Raw genomic sequence first — 18,118 nt, forward strand, 5'->3', positions numbered from 1 at the left:
TGTCTGCGTGTCATATGGTACAGTATTTATACAACAGCTGGAACACTTACTAATAAGGGCTGCTTTGTCTGAGGCATTAAGAGGCTGCTCTTAATTTAATACCGAACTGAAATTTTGACAGTCCTAATTAGGGATGTAACGATATCCAAACATCGCGATACGATATTATCACGATATTGTGGGGGTGTTGGCGATATTTACAAAAGATCACAATATTGTAAAAAAAAAAAAAAAAAAAACGACTAAAAAAAGTACAATATTGTGCTTTTGTACATAACAGCAATGCATATAAACCACCTACAATCTCTAATAACAATATTGAGGCACTTACTTGCTAATGCAAGCACACATTGATCGCTTCACGAGCAAATTAGGTTCCCCTTCATCTGCCAATTAGCATAGATTTTAAACATAGAAGGCCAAAACATCCCTAATGAAAATCAAATTGCACTAATAAAGTAGCCACTAGAGGGTGCTAGATCTGCACAAATGGAAATCAACCTAACTTTTTTTTTAACAGATGTGTTCCTTTCAAACATTGTGAACACGACGACGACGATATTGTGGCAGTTTTAATATCACGATATCACGGTATTGCCCTTATCGTGACATCCCTAGTCCTAATGAGGATCATGTGGTATATAGGATGGATGATACTCTGACAAGGAAAGTGGAGAAATTAAAGAAGAGATGATGCCTATCTCTATCTTCTGTGACAATTCACATGAGTAGCAATGTTTGATTTTGTACCGCGGGGCTCCATGCTAGCAAGCTCAATATCGTTCTGTATCTGCATAGTTTACTATTTTACTGCCCTGTGAGTAACTGGCGACCAGTTCAGGGTGTATGCTGCAACTTTCTACGACCCTGAACAGGATAAGCGCTATAGTGAGTGGATGAATGCCATTGACGACTTCCAGTAAACTCCATCAGCTGCGTGCGTCAATATATTTCTCATTAAGTTAAATGCATTCCAGATAATAAGGACATCATTGCAGCATCAAACTGTGATTGGTGAAAACAATATGCGAGCACAGGAGCGTTCCTTGAGTGAGACACAGATATAAGCAGGGAGGGGAGAGAGTGGGAGACTTAAAGATAAAGGCTGACATGTCTCTGTGTCTATAAATAACTCAAGAGAGGAACAAAGCACTTTACACCAAGCGTCCTGATGAGCAAAGGAGCTCAGGGACAAGACAATGTGCGCGCGCGTGCGCGTGTGTGCGTGTTGCATCCCAACGCCATAAAACCATCCAAAGGTATTTAATCAATCTCTGCTAATCTCTTTCATTAGTTCCAATCCAACAACTCGCAATTTAACTTTTTAAATCCGTTTACTTTAACTCTTCAGTCACCCATTCAACTTTTGTTTTCTTCAAGCCAGTATAATTGAGATATTGTGATAACAATAAGGACAATGTGACAATACAGCATGATGATGTTATAATAATAATAATAATAATAATAAGAATAAATCAAGTCATCTTTATTTATATAGCGCTTTTAAATAATATGCGAATATAAACATTACATGCCTATTTGTGTAGTATTTGTTTTTTTTTTAGAGCAAAAACAAAGAAAAATATTTTTTAAACAACAAAACAACACAAACGACAGTTATAAGTTTGTTTTAGCATGGGAAATGTAGGTCTATCTTTTCATGCTCATCGATGTTAGAGAGTATGTTTAAAAATCTACAAGACGCTTTGCATGCATCCATTGAGGAACGGAGTGGAAGGTAAAAAGTGTCCTATTTTTTCCTCTCTTTTTTTTCTTTTAATGATAAATAAATATACTAGAGCTGTCAAACGATTAATTTTTTTAATCAGATTAATCACCTTAAAATTTTGATTAACCACGATTAATCGCTTATTTAAAAAGTCTTTTTTTTATCAACATTTTTTGCCCGCCAAATTTAAAATGCACCTCTTATGTGTTAATTTTTTCGGCATTTAATGTTAAGAGAACGTCTCATCCTCCTCTTTTTCTAACCAGTTACATTACATTGCATAATTTAAAGTGGAAAAAAATGACCCATATAGTTTGACATGAACAAATATTCTTAATTTCACATGCAAACATTTATTAAATGCTTCACTTTAATGCATGTTATGTTTATTGTTCAAACACAACCTGTGCTACCTTTAACATAGCCATCCGCTGTCAAGCTAAAGGATCATCTGCAGTCAAAATTAATAGTGAGATTAATCTGCGTTTATACATGATTAAAGCAATATTTTTTTGTGATTAATTAATTAGTTAACGCTTTAACTTTGACAGCACTAAAATATACATAATACGTGAAAATAATAAATAAAACAAACAATGTTAATTAATAATAAATACAATTAATAATACATGACATATTTCTTTAGAACGATGTCATGATGTTATCAATGTTTTTGCCTTGCAATTTGTTTATTAAAAAGAGCATATCAACAACGTTCTATTCAGGGTGCCCAATCTGGCCCATGTGGACAGAACACAAATAGCAGTTTTTTACTAAAATGAACAGTTGTTGCTAATTTTGTCCACTGCACTGCATGCTCACGACCACTTAAAGAATATTTTACAATTTGGCTATTAGTCAGGATTTGATACCAAAATTTTGTTAAATTATGCCTATCAGTATTATCATCGTGATAAAAATAAGTTCTGCCCTGTCCTTTTTTTTGTGTGTGTCCTTTTTTTGTGTGTGTGAGTGAAAAACTACCACGACTGTTTTTTCCTTTGTAGCACTTTGAGATTTGTGTTTGAAATGGCTCCCTACTCACATACACTAATTAACGTAATACAGATAAACAAAAGTATAAATGTTACGGTACTAACCAATTGAAACCCTATCACAGGTTTTGTTCACCCATGGATTCATGGTGACTGAAACCCGTGACCAACTTTAAACCGTTTCATCCCTTAAACAGTGTATTTTTGACGACTGCAGATGGATTTGTTTTGGTTTGGTTGAGCTTGTCAAAATGTTTATCGCTCTCCAAATCGTAAGTCGCACACTCCCCGAGCACAGCGGGGCTTAAACAGAAGCCGAGGATGAAATGCGACTGCTCGATTGTGATAAGGCTGATTATGCTCACTTAGCACAGTCATCTCCCATTTGAGCGTTTCTCGATTACTGCACACGTCCACCCAGCTAAATCTCGGTTAGCATTGTGTGGCAGCTGAAAGTGTTCTCGGTTCTCACCTCCAGAACCCTTCCACTTATGTATCTGCTGCAGCCTTCACATTTCACGCCGTACTGGGCGTGGTAGTCGGCCTCGCAGTATGGCACCCCGTCCCTGCAACAAGAGTACACATTCAAAATGCTGTTGCTTCACGTCTCAAGAAGTAGAGCAAAATCTCAGAAGTCAAATTCAATTTATTCGTGCATCCTTGTCTAATTTGTTGTTCTGACTTTTTTTTTCAGGTAGTAATGAAAGCAAGAATGAGGTCAAATTGGTAAATGCGACATGCAATCCTATAGGTAACATTTATAATTGAAAATTATTATTTTCACAATTATGTGAGTTGCGGTCACACTAATAAGGAATTATGGATTATTAACTCATTTACTCCCAATAACGTATAAATACGTTTTTTTTATGTTCTAAGTGTCGCAAAGACGTATTTATACGTGTTTTTGTTTTTTGTTTTTTTTATGCTAGAGCATACAGAAGGCTTTGATGCAGCCTTTCAACTGCAAAGAACGGGTGCAGAAATGGTAGTTATTACACAAACGGCCAGCAGGTGGCAGCAGAGCAAAGGAGATCAACCAGGGCCATCTAGAAAAAAAAGCTCAATTGCTTTGAATTTTAAATAGATTTGTGAAAACTGATTAAACTTAGCTCTCTTCTAATGCTAATTGCTGCAAAACGGAAACAGATAGAAACATACTTTTTTTTCTGATGAAAGAAGAGACTTTAATCTTTCTTTTGATGCTTTTATAGCAATAGAACACAATATTCTGTGGGCCTTGCAAAATCAGTCAAAATCCAGTAAAACAGCCGAGAGCGAACGGGACTGCTTCTGTGAAAATGGCGGCGAGTGAATGAGTTAAATGCGATCACATCAACATACTGTATTCTACTTTGAAAGGGGGAATCCGTGATTTCATTCACAACTGCGCTGCTTATTTTGTAACGTGTTGCAAAGCACAAAAGAGCAAATCACTTGCGCCCAGATTTAATTGTTAAGAGTCTGGGAGACTTTTATGACCTTCGACTTTTTGAGACTCGCATTCACAGTGTTTTGGTTTCTGTTCGTCTTTTCGTGCTCACTTGCTGATGTACTCTCCGGTGAGGACCATGTTGCACGTTTGACATCTGAAGCAGCTGACATGCCACTGCTTCTCCAGCGCCAAGAGAGACTGACCTTGCTTGATCTCTGCTCCACATCCGGCACAGTCTGGACAAAAAAAAAAAAAAAAGAGCAAGAACAAAACAGGAGGAGGAGGGGAGGGGAGGTTTGAGCAGTGGAACAAAAAGAAGAAAATAAGAAATGGAGGAAAGGAGACGGAAACACAACCAGGCAGAGGTTCGGTCAGTGTTGTTTTATATTCTTAAAGGCCTTATAAGAAAATGATTTAGAGGTTTCTAACTTTCTATCATGATTAAAAAAACAAAAACAAAAAAAACGGGGTGTGCATACTCAGAAATTCTGCACAAGTATGGAAGGGAATGAACAGGACTGCTCAAACATACCGTAATTTAGAATTTAAACATTTTCAAAGTCAGATCATATCATCATGCTTCCACATCACACATAAACATCTTGCTACTCTTGATGTTTAGTGTGTTGGCAGTGACAAGTGAATGATGAGTGTGTTAAGCTGCTTCATTCTCACCGGGCACATTGATCTGACAGAAACTTGATTAGCTAAATGTGCTAAGTGGGCTAATGGACACATCAAATTAGAGTCTGCGCCGGGTGGCTCGAAACCGAAGGGAGGAAACAAGGCAGATGCCAGACTTACGACTGGGCCCGTGGATTTTGATAGGTTCATTTGGCTTGGCCAGTGAGCGAGAGCAGTGCTGGCACACGCAGTCCTTTCCGCTGAATGTCACTCTGTCTCCGATGGGAAAGGGTTTACTGTGGAGGTGGAAACAAGACAGGAGAATTACAACACGAGCAAGCACACGATTGGGGCTCAAGTGCTGGATCGAAGAATATACGTAGAAATAGCAAAAGATTGAGGGCAGATACAAAAGTGAGTGACTTTACACCTACTAATAAACATAAATTGAGTATAATGAAAATAAAAATACATTCCGAGTAGGAAGTTTGTTTCCAATGATTTTCTAACATATAATAAAATGGATGCTTGACATATGATCACGACTCCTATACGAGTTCTACAACAAAACTGTGATTCAATCCCGGCAAGTACTGAGGAAATATATACAAAATAAAGCTTTGTTTATGCAACCATGTATTCACAAAACACATCAAGTACTTCTGACATGCAAAGTGTGAATCTGTCAGTCACATAAACACTTCCTTTTATTTTTCTAAGAGAATGATTGATTTACCCATGATGACTGGGGGAGCTGAAGAAAAAAAATGAATCGGGAGCTAAAAGGCTTAGTGAAGACTTTTAAAAGGAGATAGACAGCAATAATCTTTTCACTCCACCGCCAAGGCCTGGAAATGGCGTCAAGACCCAGAAGGAGTGACCAACAGAGGAGCAGCACATGCTGGACCCTATTTTTGTACACAGCACACGTCTAGTGCAAAACAGGGTTCTTATAGTTTTTTAATTTTTATTTTAGTTATTTTTTAATGTTTTTATGTATTTATGTATTTATTTATTTATTTATTTATTTATTTATTTATTTATTTTAATGTTGTTAGTTTTAATTATTTTTTTAGGGAAGTTGTTATTAGTTTTAGTTATTTAAAAATGCTTAGTTTTAGTTTTAGTTAGTTTCAGTATTAGTTAAAAAAAAAAAAATGTAGCAACTGTAGACTGCTTTGCAGGTTCAGTCGGAGTAATTTTTAACTTACAATATCAATGCAAAAAACATTTTGCTGTTCTTTATGCCTGTGTAGATTCCCAGTCATCTACAGTAAGTCGCAAACCTACAATGGTTGAATAGAGGCAACTGGACTCTTCTTGTTTGATGAATTTGACGAGTTTTCGCTCATCTTCAAAAATGTTCAAAATGATGCTATCTGGCTAACAATATTAAACCAAACCGCTACATTTGTTTCGGGTTAGCCAAATCTGGAACATAAGGCTTCTGTGTTTCAACCATTAGAACATGAATGGCATTTACACATAGAACAGATGAAGTCAATCAAGAGCTATATAATATTTCAGAGTGCTAATTATTCATCAAAGGAAATTCGAAAGTGATAAGGCATTTCAACAATTGTTTTTGTGTTAGTTCCCAGCAACTGCAACATCTCTCATTGTAATGCAACCAAGCAGCTATAAAAAGAGAGTTATTAATATTTTTAGGTTGTATATTATGTGTCTGACTATCGAGATGGAATTTTTATCGTGTGAATTGAGTGCAGATGTGACATTTGACCTTAGCAGCGAGTTGCTTGGTCAGCAACGCGTGAACATTTTACGATGTTAACATGTTTAATGCATGTTTTAACTTGCCACTGAAGCGAAGCTATTTCTGGCTTTACTTACAGCCGCCCTTTTGATCACTTCCCCATGAAAACGTTAGCACAGAAACCTGCTTTCCGATTTCATTAGAGCTGAGGCAATGATGGCGATCACAAAGGCGGGTCAAAGACAGAGAAGATGTGAGGAGAAGAAAGATGATCATAATAATGAAGAGGTAGCCAAAGAGGGCTACCTTTCAGTACTTTGTACTTTCCTGAACATTTATTTTTTAGACTACTTTTTACTTTTTTCCATTACATTTTAACATGAGTGTCAGTACGTTTTACTCGACACATTTTCAAAAGGATGTTACTTTTGTTTTTAAATGCATGAAAACGATTAAAATACTTGACTTGGAAGAAAAACGTCAGCCGTCAATGTCTCCTACCTCCGCCGATCATATGAAGCGTTACACGCGGTCCTTTACATCCTCGCTTGCGATTGGCTCTAACGACACGCTATCACATGACGTGTGCAAATCTTGATTTTTGTGCTGGAGCAAGCCTCATTTAGCCTGTTTCGGAATTTGACACAACTCCCTGGACAACTTGACATCATCCGCCCATGGAGGTCCGCTTGCAGGTTTTTATAAAACCACTTTGCACGCTTCAACCACAAGCATGGACTCCAGCAAATCAATTTCGGCTTCAAGGTCTGTGCCTCGCGTGCACTGACTTTTAAGGGAGTGAGAGGAGCTGCTTTGATTAGCGGCGGATCAAGCCGGCTGTGTTCATACCCACAACGGCACAAAACAATTGTTTTAACTGTACCAAGCTGCATGGGTCTGTAAAAATACCAAAACCCAGTCTAGCCCACCCCTGCGCAGATTTAGACCGCGCCTCATGCTAGACTTGCACTGTGTACGAAAATAGTCCATAATTTTAATTATGAGCTTTGTCACATAAACTTTTAGCTGTGCCATGCTGGATCGTTTCACTGCGCAAAAGCAAAGACGCAATAACTCTCCGAGGAATGAAAACTAAAAGCAGGCTCAGGTGAAAAATAATCAACAAGAACATGCAGTATTGTACCCAACTGCCACAGACAAATTTAAGTCAAGCAAACTTTAAGTTAAGCTTTTTTTTTTTTTTTTTTTTTTTCCCCGCAAGGTTAAATTTCAGGGTGCAGAAAATGAAATCCAAATAAAAATTCCCCTGCGAAAAAACTGCTGCTAGTAGCTACTGTATCATTGCTCTAGCAAAATGTGGAGAATGCCAAGAAAAGAAGAGGTCAAGAAAAGGACTGCGAGCAATGTGACAAAGAGCAGACAGAAGGGAAGAGGAGACCCGCCCTCTGGATTCTTGCTGTCTCTTCCAATGTGCTCCAAATACACTGACACGACTGCTCCACTGACATCCTCGGAACACTTGCTGTCCGTTCAGTGGCAATTTTGCTCTCAGAATGGCAGTGCAGTGAAGAGATATCAGATTGAAATGACCGTAAAAATAAAAAAAAAATAAACAACTTTCACTATACATTTGTAACAGAAGCGGTGTGTGACATGTACCTGCAGACACTGCAGACAAAGCACTTGGGGTGGTAAGTCCGTCCCAGAGCCGAGACCACCTCGCCGGTGATGAAGCTGTCGCAACGGTCGCACCGTGTGCCGTACAGTCGCTGGTAGTCGGCTGTGCAGATGTATTCGCCCTTCTTTTGGAAGAAGCCCGACCTCGCCAGATCACAGTTACACACTGCGGGAGAGATGAGTGAAAATGTGTTGTCATAATGCAGATTACAAAAAAAAGGTTAACTTTTAGCAAATGTCCATAAAGTTCATATATCAAGCTCATTTCTGACACATTCCAGACACAAATGTTCTGTGCAAATCTGCCCTTGATACAGACATTTGAGTACACAAATGCTTGTTTTAAAGTGCTTTATAAATAAAGTTGAGTTGAGTATGCTTGTGTGTCAAGTGGGAGTTGTCTCTAAAGAAGTCTTTATGCTTCAGCAATTTGCCATAGAGCTGTGAATGAATTCCAATGGGGTTAAAAAGTCTGTTTTTTTGTTTTTTTAGAACAGTGGTCAGCATGGTTACTGGTGTCTGGTTCCTTCCAGTTTCTGTGGTTAACCAACAAAAGGAGTTGACAGATGTTGTACCCTCCTACTCAGGGGGAAAAAAAATGGTTACACGTGGCACTGATGAAGATCACATGTGATGTACAGTACATGAAATCCAGATTGTCATATGACAAGAATGGGTTTAAATAAAAATAATAATAATAATTGAATACGGTATTTGATAGTGAATCTTTTTTCCTTTCCAAGCTCAATATTGATCCATAAGACCATGAATCGATTATTTTAATATTTATTTTACCCATAAATTCTTAAGAAAACAGAAATTGAAAGGTGTGGTTCTTTTTATTCGTAGTTTTCTTGAAATTTACTTTTCACATGAATTGAAAAGTATTTTTCTTACATTTATGGAAGCCCTGACTTTTGCACTTTTAGAATTCAGAATCTTTTAAATTTATATTTACAATTATTGGATTAGAATTAAGAAAATATTTTGATCTCATCCGTGCTGATTCTAATGTGTGTGTAATACTTAGGTGATTACGTGTGTAAAATTAATTTTAGAATTTAATATTTGTGGAGTTTTTATGTCCTTGACATTTAAGAAGAATTGACATTCTATAATTAATCAATATGGAAAGTGAAGTTGAAGTGAAGTGAATCAAAAAAAAAAAAGAATTGAAAAAAGAATTGAGTGAACGCAAAGTTTTTTGTTTTTTTTTGTTTTTCTGTACCATGTTACCTTAGGGGCTCCGTACTTTTCTAATGCACGTGTCTACAAAGATACCAAAGGAAAGAAAACTCCAAGATGTTAGACTGCGTTGAACGCAAAAATAGGACCCTGAACTGACACACAAACACACACACAACCGTAAAACCCTCAAAGGGGCTCATTTAATCTCAAACCGTTTATGAGAGGAGTGTTATGACTTAATGGTGTAATAAAAGATCAATATGCCCTCACTTAGGAACAAAACCGTCTCAACAGCTGCAGAAGGTTGGAAACACGCAAATCCACCTCTGAAGCGCTGACAGAGCGCATATGCGGAGATGATGAAATGTGACAGTGGTGAGATGTGGTGGTGGATCTTTATCAACATGACAGGTCACTGGCATCGAGGGGAGGCGGCTGGAAAAGTACAGAGCAAGGGTACAGAGTGGGAAAAAACGGCAAAGCAGCTCATAAAAAAACGTGCGTCAACCGCATTTTCAGAAGCACTGCCTTCAAAGTGTCCCCACCGCATTTGGATTCCGTCTAACTCGGTCGGGCTCCTACCCAAATCTTAATCACACGCTATCTGATACAGTCATGGAAAAAGGAAACTGGAAAAAAAAAAGAAAAAGTGTTTTGAAATATTTTAAAGCCATTTCCCTCCCTTCTGCTTTCCAGTCTGTCAAATGATGAAATCTTCACACTTTGCATAATGCGCTTCATTAGCATACGAACGCCTGACCAACTCACAGCTGGCTCACTGCATCTGCTCAGACTGGACTGGAAGGTCCAAACACACACACACACACACAGAAAAAAAAAAGAAAAAAAAAGTGTAAATACGTCTTTGGGACACTGGTAACTTTTAAAATAGAACGTATTTATACGTCTTTGGGAGCAAATGAGTTTAATGCAAATGAAGATGCCGCAACAACTGGCCAGAAAAAAAGGCTTTGTTCCATCCATTAAGCCCAAATTGACCTTACTGTAAACCACGCCCACATGACCTAGTAAACCAATCAAGACGCAAGACGTCATGTGTGCGCCGGCACGTGAGTTTTGATATGGACAAACAAAGCAAATGGGGAGGGGCGTGCCACGAAAAGGTCAATTCTTCCACACGTGCACAGTTTTGCGCTTTGCGCTAGACTTGTGCTGGGCATGAAAATTAAATCATTTTGCCATTTTCAGCAGGACAAAGTTAAGATTTCATCTATAATTAATTTGATAACTTTTTCATAAACAATTATAACCTTTAAAAACACATTTTGCTGCTGCTTGCTGTCGACAGAAGATGATTTCACGTGTGCTCAGGAAACAGGTAACGACCAATCATGGCTCGGTTCGCTAACATCACATGACCAAACCCAGAAAACGGGTGAGCTGTGATTGGTCGTTACATGTTTCCTGAGCAACTGTGATGTAATTTGCAAAATAGTTGTCGACAGCAAGTGGCAAAATGCGTTTTTAAAGGTGTCGTTTGTACATAAAAATACAGGAATGAACTTATCAAATTAATTCTAGACAAAATATTAACAAAATTATTGAACCAGATGAGGTAGAAAGAAGAGAAAAAAAAACAGACCATAAAGGGCCATTTTTCAAAATCATTACTACTTTTATGTAGTATGTCCTTGTCTTAACTGCCTCAACATTTAAAAATGCAAGCAATGGCTGTGGAAAAAAAATAGATTGCACTAAATCTGTCTAAACAAACAATCATTTTTAATGGAACACAGTTCGGTTCATGTTTTCATGATATATTGAATAGCAGCATCCTAACCGGAATCGGAACTGCATGTTCACGTGAACGTACAGTCGAAGCACTATTCTTCAAAAACTTTCGAAAAGTTAGATTTCAGCTTTCACTTTATACCCAGAAGCGAAACTTCTAAATCCTTCCATGTTTTGTTTTTTTTGCTGCCAGAAGTGTGGGTGGAGTTGGGTCAGAACTTGAAGTCCTTGCCCCTGCGGAGGCACGGCTTAAGTTGGCTCAAGAAAGAAAGGCTTTGGTTACAGCTGCACAACCAAGCAGCACATGGTAGCAACATACACCCATAAAATCAGCAGTCTAAAAAAAAAAAAAACCCAAAGTGGAACTTGTCTGGTCGGTTTCGCTGTCTTGCGAATGCCTCTCGGCTTTTTGTGGCTACCCAAGGGAGACTTGCAGTCTCAATATTTGTTAACGCATATACAATACGACCTTGTGAAGTGAGAAATACGTATACTAGAGCTGTCAAAATTAATCGATTAATCGATTATCAAAATGATCGACTATTTTAAGAATCGAGTAATCATTTGGAGCCATTTTTTTTTTATCTAAAATTGTCCAAATCCTCTGATTTCAGCATATCAACAATAATTGTTCACTAATTTCTGTAGTTCTTCATGAAAGAAGACTGATTACCTTCTGTTTAATCAAAATAAGACATTTGCAAACATATGTTTTTAATTTTGTGAAACAATGGCCGACACGGTAACATGGTACAACATCAACCCAATCACTACTGTACACGAATCTGAAGTACAAAATAAACAATCACTAGTTAATAAACAGTAATCAGGGGTTGTATCTGCTTAGTCGATTAATCGGTTGAATAATCAATAGATTAATCGATTCTAAAAATATTCGATAGTGACAGCACTACCGCAGAATGTTGCAAAAATTATGGCATGTACAAGTAGCAGTATTTATTAGTGTGGACTGTAGAGCTGTCAAAATGAATCGATTAATCAACAATCGCAATCTAATATCAAATTACTCAACAACCATTTTAACAGTCAAGTAATCGTTTGGAGCTATTTTTTTTTATTTAATATTGTCCAAAAGCCTCTGCTTTCAGCATATCAACAGTAATTGTTCACTAATTTCTGTAGTCATTCGTGGAAGACTGGTTAATAAATAGTACTTTTCATGCAATACACCCTTAATACAAAATTAAAATTAATCCGATTGGATAGATTAATAGATTCTAAAAAATAATCAGTAGTGACAGCAGTGTATTATACTTACCAAACATAATCAGATTTAGCCACAATTGTCTTCCAAAATGAATTTAGCAACACTTGAAGTACATCAAAGACTTAATCGAATGCATCCTGCTTGCTCATTTGATCAATCCCTGAGTAGATTGCTAATACAGGGACGCGAAAGATGGCTTTTTTTGACGAGAAACATGAAGTTTCTGGTTTTTGCTAATTCAAGGACTTGGTGAGTGATCATGGGCCTAATGATTGGAGGTTAACACACGGGCTGGTGTCAGCAGCTGTGGTCATTAGAACCGCACTGATTAGACATCAACGGGGGGTCTGGGCCATTGCGTATTTATCTCCTGCCAACACACGCAATTAAAATTCCCGTCTCAAAGTCAGCTCAGGCTAGAAAGCTAAAATAGTCCAGATAGCTCCCCTCGCTCTCCTTGTGTCTCAGCTTTTTCTGCTTCAAACGCGTTGGAGGGTGACTACGAGGCGTCATTGAAGCTAATTATGCAGTTGTGCATCGTGTGCTTTATGGTCATCTTTGTGCAGTAACTTAAAATAATCTCGCTGCACAATTAAATTGTTAAAGTTCTGCTGCGAACATTTCAGGGTATTTGAAATGGTAATAGGGGTGTTAAAAAAAAATCGATTCGGCGATATATCGCGATACTACATCGCGCGATTCTCGAATCGATTCAATAAAAAAAAATCGATTTTTTTTTTTTTTTTAAGAGCTCAGAATTGTTCATTCGGTAGTCTTACCGATTCAACGTCTTATCATCATTGCCTTTTTTTTTTTTTTTTTTTTTTTTTTTTTGTGTGTGTGTGAATCGATTTTTAAACTTCCATTTTTAATGGACAAATATTCAACAAAACGTCTGACTTCGGGTTAGGATTCACACCTTGAGCATGGAAGAATGTTATATGAACGGAACATTAAGCCTTAATATTTTATTTTAATGCTGTTCAAGCATGAAACAGATTACAACCTCTATAAGACTGAAATTTCAGATAAATAAATAATACATTTTCATATAAATCTTACACTCTACAAGCTTACTGATTAGTATTTTCTAAATTTGAATGAAAAAAAATGGCAACAATCGACTTATAAATTCGTATCGGGATTAATCGGTATCGAATCGAATCGTGACCTGTGAATCGTGATACGAATCGAATCGTCAGTTACTAGGCAATTCACACCCCTAAATGGTAATGAAGGCAAACTTGGATTAAAACCTTGAAGCAGAGGAGGTATTCTTCCAACTGAGCTACACGCATGATGCTGCGGGTTCCGCTAAAATCCACCAGCAATAAATAAGTTGACAAGTGAACAGACTATTCTAAAGTCACACCACATACACATGTGGGTCATACAAATGCCACGTCAGATCTAAGGTCAGGCTGCATAGAAGTAAAAGCTTTCAGCTAAATGCCGACATGCTCAATTGAACAGGTATAAATGACGATATTTAATGGGTGGCCAATTGTGAATTTTGTTGATGGCAAATTGGAAACCACGTCTTTCATTGCAAGGTTTTTTTAAATTCCAATCCCTTATAGTGAGTGCATAAACTGGAAATAAGTCATTTTTAAGATGATTATGTGACTTCTACAGTAAACAATAGTAAACTTGTTGAGGCAAACATAGGCTACATTAAAATGCAGATCATAATATTTTAGTCACTTGTGTTGGAGCATTGTCCTGTTGTGTCGTGTTGGTGTCGTCAGCCTGGAAGTCAAGTCAAGTCAAGTCAAGTCAAGTCAAGTCAAGTCTTGGAAGAACTGCGTTTTCCCACTCCCGTTCAGTCCAGCCCTAGCAACCCGCTACACCTCGTCCGCTCAAGTCATGGTCACCTGTCTTATCTCGTTCAGTCCAGTCATGGCGACCAGTCCTCTCTAGTTCCGTCCAGTCATGGCGACCATTTCGACTCGCATTTTGTCCCATCATGGCAACCTGCTTCCCCTTGTCCAGTCAGGTCTTGGCGACCAGTCCTCTCAAATCTCGTCCCATCATGGCAACCTGCTTCACCTTATCCGGTCAGGTCTTGGCGACCAGTCCTCTCGCGTATCGTCCCATCGTGGCAACCTGCTTCCCCTTGTCCGGTCAGGTCTTGGCGACCAGTCCTCTCGCGTATCGTCCCATCATGGCAACCTGCTTCCCCTTGTCCGGTCAGGTCTTGGCGACCAGTCCTCTTGCATATCGTCCCATCGTGGCAACCTGCTTCCCCTTGTCCGGTCAGGTCTTGGCGACCAGTTCTCTCGCATCTCGTCCCATCATGGCAACCTGCTTCCCCTTGTCCGGTCAGGTCTTGGCGACCAGTCCTCTCGCGTATCGTCCCATCATGGCAACCTGCTTCCCCTTGTCCGGTCAGGTCTTGGCGACCAGTCCTCTCGCGTTTCGTCCCATCATGGCAACCTGCTTCCCCTTGTCCGGTCAGGTCTTGGCGACCAGTCCTCTCGCGTATCGTCCCATCGTGGCAACCTGCTTCCCCTTGTCCGGTCAGGTCTTGGCGACCAGTCCTCTCAAATCTCGTCCCATCATGGCAACCTGCTTCACCTTATCCGGTCCGGTCTTGGCGACCAGTCCTTTTGTCATGTTGCGGAACTTTAACACCTTTCGCATCTCGTCCCATCATGGCAACCTGCTTCCCCTTGTCCAGTCAGGTCTTGGCGACCAGTCCTCTCAAATCTCGTCCCATCATGGCAACCTGCTTCCCCTTGTCCAGTCAGGTCTTGGCGACCAGTCCTCTCAAATCTCGTCCCATCATGGCAACCTGCTTCACCTTGTCCGGTCAGGTCTTGGCGACCAGTCCTCTCGCGTATCGTCCCATCATGGCAACCTGCTTGCCCTTGTCCGGTCAGGTCTTGGCGACCAGTCCTCTTGCATATCGTCTCATCATGGCAACCTGCTTCCCCTTGTCCGGTCAGGTCTTGGCGACCAGTCCTCTCGCGTATCGTCCCATCGTGGCAACCTGCTTCCCCTTGTCCGGTCAGGTCTTGGCGACCAGTTCTCTCGCATCTCGTCCCATCATGGCAACCTGCTTCACCTTATCCGGTCCGGTCTTGGCGACCAGTCCTCTTGCATATCATCCCATCATGGCAACCTGCTTCACCTTGTCCGGTCAGGTCTTGACGACCAGTCCTCTCGCGTATCGTCCCATCATGGCAACCTGCTTCACCTTGTCCGGTCAGGTCTTGGCGACCAGTCCTCTCGCGTATCGTCCCATCATGGCAACCTGCTTCCCCTTGTCCGGTCAGGTCTTGGCGACCAGTCCTCTCGCATCTCGTCCCATCATGGCAACCTGCTTCCCCTTGTCCAGTCAAGTTTTGGTGACCTGTTCTCTCACGTCCTCTCCTGTCTTTTACTTGTTTAGTATCAGTAAAGTTCCTACCATTTCTCTTCCTGCCATGTGTCTCCGCCCTTGGGTCCAACCATCACATCTACGCACCACCCATCCATGACACTGTATAAGCATCTGCTTAAATTGGGGAGTCAGAATCCCAAGGAAATGGTTGCTTTCCCATCATAAACTATTATAACCCAAATTATTACCATTAAAAGTTTTTTTTTAAATAATATAGTACGATGATATGTGTTTGACTTCTCACCACATTAGAAAAACTTAGAAAAATATCCATTCTACCATATAAATAACACAGCATGTAGCCTAAAACGATGGACAAGGACAAGGATGATGTAAACAAAGGCAGCGGGTGGCGGCTGAAAGCAAAATTCTCGAGTGGAGTAATGCTGCGCATGAATGACTTCTCTCTTTTGGCGCTTGGCAGTGGTTTTTGGATGGAGACAGATGGGTGCCCGGTGGAGTCGCTTCAATCCAGTCAAGCTGCTGAGGACCTCTGAGGGCTGATGAGCGATTGGTCAAATGGTGAATAAGGATGAATGAGAACAGGGAAATTACGAATTCAATTGCAAGGGATGCGTAACCGGAGAGCAAGGCCGGGTTTATTGTCTGACAAATGCTGGATGCTATTGCTCCAGCTTTGTCAATTTAACACACACATACACGCACATTTAAAGACAATAATCAAGGCAGTATAGTGTGAAAATGCTTCACTACGGTGACGTTTGACATGGACAAGCAGACAATTAATCCCTGTCATGTATCGTGCATCCTTGAGAGCCGTCGGGGAGAAGTCCCGTTGCCTCCCGCACTCGCTTCTCTCCCTAGCAACCGGGCTTTGGCGTGGTGATTGGACTAGCGTACCAGCGGTTGCTATAGCTACAGGAAGCAACCAGTTCCATGTAAACCCCCCCACTTTTTTTTTTTTTTTTTTTTTTACTGTGGTTCTCTTTGGGTTTTGGTTTTCATAACCTCTCTTTGTCTTTTCGTTGCTGTTGTTGTCAGCTGAGCTTTGTTTATGCTGCATGTGACATCAGACGGCAGTATAGAGAGCAGTTGTGAATGCAGAGGATGAGTGATGGGATTAATGATGTCTTAAGGGATGGCTTACTGACTGAAACGTGTTGAAGCAAACTACTGACATGACGCAATTAACTCATTCCCTCCCAGCCACTTTCACTGAAGTAAACCCCTTCATAACCGGATTTTGACTGATTTTGCAAGGCCCACAGAATATTGTGTTTTTTTTTGCTATAAAAACATGAACCCCACCAAAAGAACGATTAGTTTCTTCTTTCATCAAGCAAAAATATAGATTTTTTCTGTTTCCGTTTTGCAGCAATTAGCATTAGAATATAGCTAAGTTTCAGCATTATTCACAAATCCGTTTAGAATTGTGTAGAAACAGCTTGTTTTCATCATGGCCCTGGTTGATCTCTTATACTCTGCTTCCACCTGCTGGCCTTTTTTTTTTAATCGTTAGCATGAAAAAAAACAACAACAAAACGAATAAATACGTCTTTGGGACACTTAAAACATTTAAAATAAAACGTATTTATACGTTTTTGGGAGTGAATGAGTTAAGAGAAGCAGTCGAGCCCTCGTATTTATCTAACCAAACTTCATGAAAAACAAGTTGTTGTTGTTTTTGTTGTTTTTTTGCATTTGCAATGGCGTTAATTTACATATGTCAAAGGCACTAGGTCTCTGTTGCAACCGAAGAGTATAAATTACAATTCATAAACGGTGACTGTGCACACTGTCGATTGGCCACAAAGTGTGTGTTGAGTCAGTCTGTAATTCAACACCATGTCATCGAGTAAAACTGCTGCTAAACTGGGAGGTGCTAGGAAAGCCACAAACGACACACACACACACACAAACTGCTCGATGATTTGAGCTGACGCGCAGCTTCAGCGGCCAGTTGGGAACCTGGTTGTGACCAGTTGGGAGGTGTGTAATCACAAGGTTCATGGCATGACCCTCGGGGTCTGGCCCACTCTCAGGCGCACCCGCCCGTCCTCTTTTCCAGCTGGTGTGGTTGTGACCTGGCTCGTCTATTGCAGGCTGTTGCCCTCCCGGGTGGTGGATCTGCTGGCGGACCGTCTTGGGCCCCTGGGCATGGGTGGTGTTCTCCATGGGGTATTGGTATCGGCAGAAGCCCCGATACTGCACTAAAACAGTGGTATCGGTATCTGTGAGTACTAGCAAGTAACATGCCGATACCATTAATTCCAACGCTAATATTGGACTCTGGATGCAGCATCTTGTGTCTTGCTCATGCATGACATTCACTGATATGTGACATGTTCACTGCATGACAATCTAAGCTATCCTATTGGCCCTTGAATGCTCTGAAACAATGGCAGGACAGCTTTTTCATGTTGAGAAAAAAATAATAATAAAAAAAAAACCTTAGGTATCGGTATAGTA

General features: G+C 40.0%; 1 protein-coding gene across 5 annotated transcripts in view; it reads right to left on the reverse strand.

Moving 5' to 3' along the window:
- ablim3 (actin binding LIM protein family, member 3) overlaps window positions 1-18,118 on the reverse strand; it is a 54,223-nt gene that overhangs the window by 19,340 nt on the left and 16,765 nt on the right. For all 5 annotated transcript variants that reach the window (XM_077532059.1, XM_077532058.1, XM_077532057.1 and 2 more), the window contains exons 3-6: window positions 8,118-8,301; window positions 4,964-5,079; window positions 4,269-4,395; window positions 3,197-3,290 (exon numbers count right to left, since the gene is read on the reverse strand). In XM_077532059.1, the coding sequence (XP_077388185.1) occupies window positions 3,197-3,290; window positions 4,269-4,395; window positions 4,964-5,079; window positions 8,118-8,301 (521 nt within the window). The remainder of the gene's footprint in view (window positions 1-3,196; window positions 3,291-4,268; window positions 4,396-4,963; window positions 5,080-8,117; window positions 8,302-18,118) is intronic.

Source organism: Festucalex cinctus, chromosome 9 (genome assembly GCF_051991245.1).
Source record: "Festucalex cinctus isolate MCC-2025b chromosome 9, RoL_Fcin_1.0, whole genome shotgun sequence".
In the NCBI taxonomy this organism is placed as follows: Eukaryota; Metazoa; Chordata; class Actinopteri; order Syngnathiformes; family Syngnathidae; genus Festucalex; species Festucalex cinctus.